This window comes from Lactuca saligna, chromosome 7 (assembly GCF_052625555.1).
Source record: "Lactuca saligna cultivar CGN05327 chromosome 7, ASM5262555v1, whole genome shotgun sequence".
NCBI lineage: Eukaryota > Viridiplantae > Streptophyta > Magnoliopsida > Asterales > Asteraceae > Lactuca > Lactuca saligna.
In genome coordinates this window covers 10,950,748-10,962,378 of record NC_136423.1, presented here as the reverse complement: position 1 = coordinate 10,962,378, position 11,631 = coordinate 10,950,748, and the positions used below count along the sequence as shown (strand labels likewise).

Here is an 11,631-nt window from a genome sequence, read left to right as displayed (position 1 = left end):
TTATTGAGTTGGAGGAAAAGACATATGACATCTGGTTTTGAACTTTTCGTAGGGTTCGATTTCATATTCAAAACAACAAATAAGTTTTTTTCTCATATTTTGTTTCATTGATGTTCATCACGATTTTCTAACATTCACCCAAGTCAAGAAAGCGGGTTGTTGGAAGATGGATGGTAGCAGCAGAGGTGGAGAACTGGGCTCTTTTTCTTGAATCTCACCAGGTTTTTGTCTTCTAGCTAGGTAGCCACATATACAAGTCTGACCACATCGACAATGGCATGGGTAACACATGTGCTTCAAATGTAGAGTTAGCATAAGAAACTGGTTTTCATAGGTGAAGGGAACCATTTAAACCAGTCAACACCCACTTTATGCCCTTATAAAGCAACAAAAAACCTTTAGGGACTGAATGGACCAACACTAGAAACTTTGTAGGGCATTTGTGTCATTTTTCCAAGAACATAATTAAAAATCTATGCAATACCAACCTAAAAACTCAACCATCAACGCAAAGCCAAAATATTTATATACAATATTTCTTCGAATTATGGAGGAAAATAGGACGAGTTTGACAAATTAATAGTAGTTATTAGTTAATATTAAAAGAATTGATGTTCTAGTTATTGGACACATGTTTAATTACTAACAAAACCGCTTAAACCCACAAAACCAAATAGCTAAAACCGAACACCTTCTTATATAAACCTAATTACATAATTTCAATTGGTTTAGTTTAATGCTAAAGCCAATCCAAACCACGCAGGTCCTTAATTACTTTAATTTTATAGTAGAAGAATATTGACAGAGTTCGAAAACCGAACAATATATTTTAAACTAATAATTAAAAATGAAGCAACATGAACTCAACAGTAGATACTTCAAATCCAAAAATCATCAAATGAGACCATGAAATCTAATATGAGTACATATGTACTACTTACAATCTAACAAAAAGCTTAATTGAAAATCATCTTACTCTTTCAAGTGTGTAATCAGCTTAACAAATGAAGAAACCTTGTGAAACTTTGAAACTTTCTCCATAGTCCCCATTGATTTCCAAGGGTACTTGTCTTTGTTACCCTAACTGAAAACCATTTCCTCCAATGCATTTACATAATTAAGTAACGAATGTGTCGTCAATAGGATCAAATCTTCTCCATCAAATTCAAGAAACTTAACTCTTTCAGATGGCTAGCAATATTCTTCGTTACTCAACTTCATCCGACTTCAGGTGGGCAAATGGTTGTGGATTCCTCTACATCCTCAAACAAAAAGGTAAGTTTTCATGTTGAGGTGTTAAAAAGAATCTACTATTTTTAATGCTCGGAAAATGTCTATGTCAGAAATATGATGTAACACCCTGTTCAGGATCATTCTGTGATTCAGGGCCGTGGATCGGAAGTCAATTGTGTAACTCTTTGGGCCTTAATGAGGCAAAGTTTAGTCATTGTGGAAAGAGGTAATGTTAGTTAAGAGATTTTTACCCTTGCATTGTGTTTTGGGCCGAAGGGTAGAAAAGAAAAAGTCATAGGCCGATTCCTACATGAAATATGGATTTTTATTCAAGAAGTTTTTATTCCAAGACATTTAGATAATATTATAGAGCTTTTCAATACCTTTCTATGGATATAAATAACATCGAAAACGGAGTTGGAACAAAGAAGTTACAACCATTTGAAGTTAGGCGATTTTTGGGTCAGCCGCATACGTAGGGCGTACGAGGAGTACGCAGGGCATACTAGGGCATCCCTAGTATGATGGGCATACTCAACATATACATTAGGCGTACTAGGGCATCCCTAGTGAGATGGGCATAAATTGAGTATGCAGGACGTACGTAATCAATGCCCAAACCCTATTTTCATGGTTTTAGCTATATTTAAGCTCCTTAACTTCCCCAAACCTACTTCATTCTCAGCCTCCACCTCTCCAACACCCTCTCTTGAAACCCTAACCCTAGATTGAGCCTTCTGAGCAAAAAAGAAGATGTTTTTAAGTGCTTTGGAGTGTTCTTGGTGCACTTAGTAGAAGAAGGAACTCATGGAATAAGTGTTGGTTGCATGGAGCTTGTAGATCTAGACTTTTTTCACCTTGATCTTCCTTCTAGAGGTATAAAGTTTGAATCTTTATGATGATATGGTTAGATCTATCTAGTTTTGAGTGTTATGAGCTTTTGGTCATTTTAAGTGCATAAAGTTTATATCTTGAAAGTTTGTGACCTTGTTATGGATAAAGTTGGAAACTTTATCCATCTAAACATCATTTTGATTCAGATCAAAAGATTAGAGACTTGTGCTTAATGGATTAAGTCGAAAAGATGCACTTTTTGGGTCTCTTTGAGAGTTAAAGACTGGATCTTGTTTGTTGGGACCATTCTAATAGATAAAGTTGGAAACCTTATCCATTATGGATCTATTATGAACCATAAAAATATGATCTTGAGTGTTGCATGTAACCCATGCATATGTTAGATGGTCTTAATGGGTTAAGAACATAGGGTTTTGGACATTTAGCACTTAATGGCCATGCAAGACCATAAAGTTGGAAACTTTATGGTCAAGGACATCGTTTTAGGCTTTGATCTGGAAAATGGGCTTAAGAGCTTAAGGATTAAGCTCTTAATGAGTTGAGTTGGCAGCTAGCCACGTATGTTGGGTGTACAGCTAAGTACGATGGGTGTACTCAGCTGGGTTGACTAGGTTGAATTTTTGGAATGTTGACTTTTACCTGATTTTGACCAAGTTTGACCTAAGGGCATTTTGGGTGATTTGATTTATATTTTGAGTTTTCGGTTCTTGTTATTGTATAGGTGACATGTAGAGATAGCTTTTAGAACAGTGATCGGTGCAACAATTCTTTCAAACTATAAGGTGAGTCTCTTTACTATACTTGTGGGTCAAAGGCATCAATGTCGAGCTACTGGATTATGTTGTGGGATGATGATTGTCTTTGTGATACTTGCGTGAAAGACCATGGGATAGCCCATGGAAATTGTATGAAAGACCATGGGGGTAGCCCATGACACTTGTATGTAAGACCGATATTTGGACCTCGACATTGGAAGGAAAGACCGTGGGGGTAGCCAATAACACTTGTATGTAAGACCAAGATTTCTCCCTTGAAATTGCAAGGAAAGACCATGGGGGTAGCCCCGACATTGGACCGAAGTCCGGAACACATAACATATAACATATAAGCTAAACATTCATCGGGCTTGCCCCGGCATCGGACAGAAGTCCAGAACACATAACACATAACATATAAGCTAAAGATTCCTCGAGCTTGCCTCGGTATCGGACCAAAGTTCGGAACACATAAACAAACACATGCAAGAATCACGAAGACATCAAGTATACAAACATTCCTCGGGTTTGCCCCGGCATCGGACTGAAGTCCGAAAAAATATAATCTACATCGGGCTAACCCTGGCATCGGATCGAAGTCCGGTATACGCTAACATAGATAAACGGATCGGTATTGGTGCTTTCGACCCGTTCCTACTGGAGGAAAACGCACCTCACACTGTTGAAGTCCCGCGGACAAAACCCTAGTTGTTGGATGACATATTCCCGAATCTGTCAACATCAAAATAACACCCAATTAATAATTAGGTTCCAACACATATCCATAAGTCCATGCTTAGGGTAAAATACTACTTTACCCCTAACTTAGCTTGATTCAAGCCCAAGGCCCAGTCCAAAGGCCCAAAAGTCTAATAATGAACTAAGGCCCAACATATGGCCCATCTATGGCCCAATTTTCCTAATTGGGCCCAAGCATGTCCAATGGGCCTTATCCTAAAGCACAATCCAAATATTCTAGTCCATTTACTTGTTAATAGTTGGCGCATCAAGAGTCCAGACATCTAGGCCCAAAGAATAGCCCAACTCTAAACCCAACACAATTAGGGTTTTCACCTGAAATGACGATTAGGGTTAAGTGTTTCCCACTTAACCCATTAAGGACTTAATCTATTAAGTCCACCAATCTGCCGGGTCAATCATGTAGTGTGGTTGGCTTAATCCAGAATGCCAATCCGGTCATCTAAAAATGCAGGTCCCAACAACCCATAATCCATATATCCAAATTTAGGATTTTGTAAACCCTAATTAGGGTTTCTAAACCAATCACAACCCAATAGGCCCAAAAGCTAAGTCTTTAGATCAATTAGAGTTTCATTGGGTCCACTAGGATTTCATAAGTCAGGCACCACCCACTACTACCTCGGGTAATGGTGGTCAACGGCAGCTCGTGGTGGCGGACACCACCTCACGATGGTGGTTATGGTTCTAGTCCATTTTTGTCCAAGCATCCCAAACGAAATCTAAACACAAGCAAGAGCACACCGCCACCCAACACGGTGGTTGGTAGCGGCAGAAGGCGGCAGCCACCACCTGACAGTGGTGGTTATGAGTTTTCTTTTTATTATTCTGAAACCGATTATAATTTACAACACAAATCCCAATAACACACACACATATCCACCCTTGTAGTGGTCGACAATGGTACAAGGCGGCAGTCGGCCAAACCAAACATACACACGGCCTCATAGCCGAAATAGACCCACACACACGTTTTGTTACTTGAAAAAGGACCCAGCTTGGGGTGTTCGTTTGGATAGATCGGTTCGATCCGATCCAATTAAGTAAATCAAATTTTATTTCGGTTTTCAAAATATGGACCCGAATTGTCCAAACAAAATTCAAATCCGATCCAATCCAATTAAAATTCGGTTGGATCGGTTTTTATCAAGGTTCTAAAAGGCGTGAGGTGTGGCGTGGTGGCAAGGCCAAGCCTCAAGCTTAACGAATTATGGCGAGCCATGGCGTTTTTCAAGGCGTGATGTAAAACGGCGATTTTGTATTAATTTATAATTATATTACCGCATAAATATAAATTTATATCAAATATACCTAGTTTTTAGAAGTGTTATATCAACAACTAATAACATAAAGTTAATAAAAAACACAATACTTGTATGTCCGATTAGAAAAGGTATAAAAACACGTGTCTTAATCAAAAAAACACGTGCCATAACACGCCATAACGCACCATGACACGCCATATCACGCCTTGCCACGCGCCACGCCTAACAGCAATGTTATGAAACTTTTCGTAACGGCGACGCCGCGCCTCACGCCATGGCGCGCCTTTTAGAACACTGGTTTTTATAATTCAGTTTTCAAAAGGTATAACATTTTAAAATGACATATAATTATAATATTATCTAATTTTTATAGAAGAAACAAAAACAAATTATTTAGTTGTAATTTAAAATTTATAAACTACTAAGAAGGTATATTATAATTTAATATTTAATAGATCAAATACTTTTGAGAGAAAATGAACAGTTTTTGAAAAAAACAAATTATAAAATTAATAAATTATTATAGATATATTCAAAATAAATAAATAATAAATTGTTATTCGGTTTTTTTGGACTATTCGGTTATTATTTTATAAACTAAAACTAATCCAAAATCCAAAATTTTGAATATCTTAACCAAATTGTCTAATCCAAATTGTCCAATTGGACAATTCGGTTTTATCAAAATAGTGAACAGCCTTAGACCCAGCCACCCACCTAGCGGCGTACGGTGGCCACAACTTCACGGGAAGGCGGCAACAGCGGTGCCATCGATGGCAACCACCATGGCTGGCCGCCATGGTGGTTCTTCACAACTTCCACCCGACAGAAAACCCATTACTTAGTGATAATATGTAACGCAACCCGCTCTGCAACCACAAGACGGTCGGCGATGATGTAGTAGAAGAAAGGTGGCGGCGGTTAACAGTAAAAAGAGAAGAAAAGGTGGCAGCGGATGCTCACGGTGGCTACTTGGTCTCGCCAGAAGGTAGGATGGTCATGGTGGTTGGTTTGTGACCTCCACAATGGTGGTTGCAGCACCGGAGATCGTAGAAACGGAGATGACGACTTCTCAATGGTCTTCGGCTTCAAAAGCGGTGGTTGACGACCTCAACGGAGGTGGTGGTGTGGGGCCGGAAGTCGAGAGAATGAAGGTGGCGACGCCAGTGGGGAGGCATAAGGGTGGGGGTGACGACTAATATACGACTCCTAGGGTTAGGGTTTACAGGGGCGACGGGTTTATATACCCCGAGCCCCATATAAACTTATTCCCATAATGCCATCTTTAGTCCCTCCCTACCCCTTTTCTTTCAAAGTGAGTCCACAATTTACCCTTTTTACCCCAGCCATCCTAAATTCCTTCAAATTAAGTCCAACATTTCACCAAACACCACCCCCCCCCCCCTACAAAACCTTTTCAAATTAGGTCCAAAATTTACTCTTTTGCCCTGCTCCCATAAATCCTTTCATATTCAATCCCATAGTTACCAAACACCCATTATCTTCTAAAAATCATTACCAAATAAATCTCGAAATTACACCTTAACCCCCGAATAATCCAAATTATAACATTTGGCTCCTAAAAACCAACACATCACTAAAATTATGGATTTTAGAGCTACTATGCATATTAATTTTATCTATTTATTTATTTAATAAACAGGGTGTTACAAAGTTGGTTCCTATTTTAGGTACAGGTGACAACGAGTTGGGTTGAGTCATAAATGGGTTGACCCATTTAATTAAATAGGTTTAAAATCTCTACCCAACCCAACTGAGTTGAAAATTTCCAACCCAATCCAACATTTTTAGTAAATGGTTTGAAATCGGGTTGACCTGTTTATTGTTTTTCCAACTCAACCTATTTACTAAACAAGTTAAACCTAGGTTGACCCGTTTAAATTTTCATGGGAAAAAATCCCTTAAAAATCAAATGATCTATCAAATAAAATTACATACAATTTAAAAGTTATAATAATTAGTTTGAAAATTATACAACAATAACTTTACAAGCCCATAACACAAACACATATAAGTGTTTACAACAATAAAACATGATAAATGTTTAACTTTTAAATTCTACGCAATTCGGTTATCACTTTTACTAACTCGAATTCCTACTAACCCATGATTTGTGATAAATAAAAACCAATCAAAATATAATGATCAACTAAATAATAATACTAAATAAATATAAATTAAAAAATATTTAAAAATTTTAAACGGGTTAGTGAGTTATTAACTGGTTAGGAATTTCAACTCTAATCTAACCCATTTAATTAAACATGTTAGATGGATTGACTTATTTAATTAAATGAGTTAAATCTCAACCCAACCTACTATTTATTTGGCTTGGCAGGTTGATGTTAGGATTACCACCCCTAATTTTAGGTAAATTCATTTTCATATATATTATACCTTACATAAAGACTAACGTAAAGTATATTGCTATGTTGTGCATTTAACTCAAAATTTAATATCTCCAAGCACAATTGTCAAATGTCATCACATCATTTTTTTAAATAACAATGGAATGATTTTTTTCCTTCCCAAAATCAAACATGCGCAAAAGATAAGAGTTACCAAGACAAATTATTATGATTTAGTTTTGTTTTTAGGACAATACCAAACCAAAACATGACCGCTAGTTTTTATACAATATGAACAGAATTCAGGAACTAAGCAAATATTTTCTAGCATAGGTGTTGCAAGAATTTAAAAGGATAAAGGATTAAACTGAGATGAAGAAATCTAGTGACCCCAAGACATGTACTTCTCATAGTCTAGAAAAAAACTTGTAACATCATTCTCTTAGAAGCGTTATGAGCTTGACAGTTGAAGAAGCCTTGCGATATTTTGACATTTTCTTCAAAGTCTCCATTGACTTGCGAGGGTACTTGTCTTTGTCACCCCAAATGAAAACCATTTCCTCCAATGCATCTCCATACATGAGTAACGAACGTGCCATCAACAGACTCGGATTTTCTCCATTGAATTCAAGAAACTCAACTCTTCTCAGATTGCGAGTCAAGATTCTTCTTGCCTCAACTTCATCCAACTTCAGGTGGGCAGATTGCCACGAATTCCTCTACAGTACATCGTCAAACAAAAACATAAGTTTGACCCATTTCACTATTGGTATTTTTCTATTTTATTTAGGTTAATTTCCCGCTATTAGGCCTATGAAAGTTTGAAGGAAAGTGAGCTAGCATGCATAAAAAAATACCCTTTGATATGAGAATACGTCTTGAATGATCAAATGTAGAGCCTCCAGACGCGGATATTGTTGAAGAGTTTGGATGAGGTCATCCATGGGGAAGTCATCCATTGTTGTCCTTAGCTCCAAAGTCTTGAGATTAGGTAAAGATGAAGCATCAATGCACTACAATAATGACAAAAAATAAGAGTTTGAAGTTTTAACCAAAAAAAAAAAAAAAAAAAAAAAAAAAAAAAAAAAAAAAAAAAAAACTGTGCATTTTATAAAGAGAATCAGCATCATCTACCTTAAGGATGGTGAAAGGGTTGAGCGATAAAGATTCCACATGAGAAATTCCAGCAAACAACTCACATATGTTGCGCCTCATCAATTCAGGTAGCGATCCATTCAGGTTAATCACAGCTTTCTTCAAGGAGTCTAAACCTTTCGAGGTAAAATTAAAGTTACCTATATAACTTGTTAACTCCAAAAACACCAGTTTTGGGCAAGAAATTTGAATGCTACGATGGAAATCTCCATCCACCATTTCCATCTTTTCACCAAACACGAGCTTCTTGAGCTTCAGATCCTCAAGCAATGGGCACTTTTTAAGCAAATCTGTTACTAAACCTCCATCGAATAACATCATATCGTTCAACTCAAGAACCCTAAGTCGCGAAAACCCTTTACATCTATAAGGCAAATGTAGACAACGTCCAAACAAATACAACCTTAACACCTCCAAAGAATCACAAGTCATGAGAGAATTAGGCAACTCGATTTCATCATACTCATCCCCAATACAAAACATCAAGTCAAGTACTTTGACATTTCTTTTAACAGCAGCATCAATCCACTGCTTCACTGTCGACATATTGTAGTAATTCGCACAAGATAAACGGAAACTATCCAAATCGAGAGAGTTGTTTCCCAAAACCCGAGACACAAACTCTTCGAATTTGTTCTTTTTGAATTCTTGATGGGGATTCAATCGTCGGGAATAATCTATGTCTATAGAGGGAAGTGAAGTCCACAAATTCCTCCATCTTCTTGACAAAATGCTGGTTCGAATTACTTCTTCTGTACCTTGAAGATGTGATAGAATTAAGTGAAGAATAGGATCCGGTAATTTACTAAACATATCGACCCCATCTTTGTCTTCTGATGTTCTTGATTGCTTTGAATTCTCCATGCCTTTGTTATGTTACTGTGGTGACAAATTGACAATGACATGAACACAAATTATATAGAGAAGCAAACACATCCTTGAATCATATATTCATATCTCATGATACAGCTTCTACATAAAGTGAAATGGCATATGTTTTCGCAACAAAATTGATATCAATCTCTATGGTTTTTCATGTTAGGAATTATTAAAAATATAGATAATCTTTTTGTATAGATATGTTAATATGGTAGTTAACAAGATGGTACAGCTTCTAACTACTCAGTACCAAAGCTAAAGAATTATCTTATTAGCACTTGGCAAATCCAGAGCTTCTAACTACTCATGCAAAAGTGTCTGAGTAGTTTGAAGAGGAAGCAAGCTGGATTTGGGATTGTGATCACACTACAAGACAAGATGAACTTGAATGGGATGATTCTACCACTTAAGTGAGCAAAGAGGACGATATAATTATATATACACTCAAGTTAGAATAATTCAAGTGAACAATCAAAAGGAAAAAGGCTAGTAGAAGATGATAACTAGGAAAAAAGAGTGTGAACCACAATTGAAAATCAAGAAAGAATAACCAGAATAATTGCAGGATAGATGGATGTGTATCTTAGTGGGGAGGAGATGAAGAAGAAATATCAGAGAACTATGCCATGTTGACTATATCACCACATCTCTAACTATGATGATGCAACCAAAGAAGAATGTTGGAGATGTGATGATAACTAAAGCATCGAAAAAAGACAACATATGGGAGGTATGCAGCCCCATGGAACAAAAGCCATAGATGTTAAATGGTCTTCAAGACCAAGCTGAAGAAGAATGGTAAGATTGACAGGTGGGTGGTGAATCATTGGGTAGCATCATTGATTTTGTTTTCTGCCTACATTCCTAGATTAAGCCCAGATTAATTAAGGCACTAGCTGATATCCTATTAGAACTACCAAATCCGTTTTCCTTGCCTCTTTTACCCGAAAGTGCAGAGCTGTACTTTTTCTGCCATAACCAAAACTTTTAGCATTGATTTCAGCCGTTCTTTTCAATATTGTAATTTATTTAAACAGAAACTAGGTAACATAATCCCTAAAAATCTAAAATTCAAAGCATAAACCAATTGATAACTTCGGGTTTTTGGTCGAATTAGGGTACGAGACTCGACAAAACAACACTAAACACAAAAATATAATGATAAATGTACTTAATTCGAATTTTGATTCTCGAGTTTACCTTAAATGGAGAAAAATCTTGATCGAAACTCAAAACCTTCGCTCATCCTTCGTTCGCTCGATTTCTCACGATAGAGGGTAGGGTTTAGTATAGTTTTTATTTCCAATTGCTCGTAAAAAGCACCTTTGTTTATAAAATCCTATATTTTTTGGGGAAGAATACGTATCCTTTCCAAATTTTATTTTTACGAAAATTAACTAAACTAACCATATATCAACTTAATACTAAAGAAAATAATGTGAAAATATTTTTCTTTTTAAATAACCACCAAGTGGATCCATTACAAAATGTACGTATATGGATTTAAACTGGATCGGGTTTTTTAAGAACATTAAAAAAAAAAAAAAAAAAAAATCGGTTTCAATTATACTTGCTTTTTTTTGAAGTGAAATTGCATTAAAAAAAAGGTTTTTTATGGGTATGTTATGTTAATTAAAAACCGGTAAATGGACAAATTCTCCAACATATTTAGCTTAGCTTTTTAGAGGTCAAAAGTTCTTTTTGAAAAAGTTACAATGTTTTCCTGAATTTTCCAAAAAGTTGATTTTCCTTCTATTCAAAATCCAAAAATAGTTTTTAAAAAGTCTTTTGCCAAGCATTTTTTAACTTTGATTTTTTCTTAAAAGAACTTTTGGCATCTCAAAAGCTAAACCAAACACCCCATGGATACAAGAACTTTACCGGAATAAAATCTTATTTAATGGTTTGATTAAAAAAAAGTATCCAACTGAATATAATTAAAAAATAAACAACTTAAAAAAACAAATTAAGTATTATCGGTTGTTGACAATGATATATCAAATAATATTATTTGCGCAAAAAGAAATTTGTTATAATGTTCTTTGAGTTCACCATGGATTATTGATTATCTATCTTCTATCATTTTATATTTTTATTTTCTTCTTTTTACTACCAGGCCCAGCCCAGGGCCTGTTAAACCCGGACAAGCGCCAACTCCCTATTTTGGAGGCCCATAAAAAGATAATTTCATCGATTTGGAATCAGCGAGACAATCACGGTCGATTAGACGATTGCTAGGAGAAGGATAGTAGAAAGGAGTGAGGGACGATTACGACGCAGATACATCGATCAATCCGTTGGGAAACAAATGTGAATTCTGGTATATCGCTTAAATATCTTTAATTTCAGCTACATTATTTG

At 36.2% G+C, this 11,631-nt stretch overlaps 1 protein-coding gene across 1 annotated transcript; it reads right to left on the bottom strand.

Annotated features, from left to right (window-relative positions):
• Nucleotides 1-7,446: 7,446 nt before the first annotated feature.
• Nucleotides 7,447-10,645, bottom strand: LOC145006607 (putative F-box protein At3g58860). Its single transcript, XM_078965686.1, has 4 exons — nucleotides 10,471-10,645; nucleotides 8,371-9,270; nucleotides 8,094-8,249; nucleotides 7,447-7,955 (listed from the first exon to the last, which is right to left on the bottom strand). Exons 2-4 carry the CDS (start codon nucleotides 9,253-9,255, stop codon nucleotides 7,671-7,673), a joined length of 1,326 nt encoding a protein of 441 aa, XP_078821812.1. The 5' UTR covers nucleotides 9,256-9,270; nucleotides 10,471-10,645; the 3' UTR covers nucleotides 7,447-7,670.
• Between the last annotated feature and the right edge of the window lie 986 nt (nucleotides 10,646-11,631).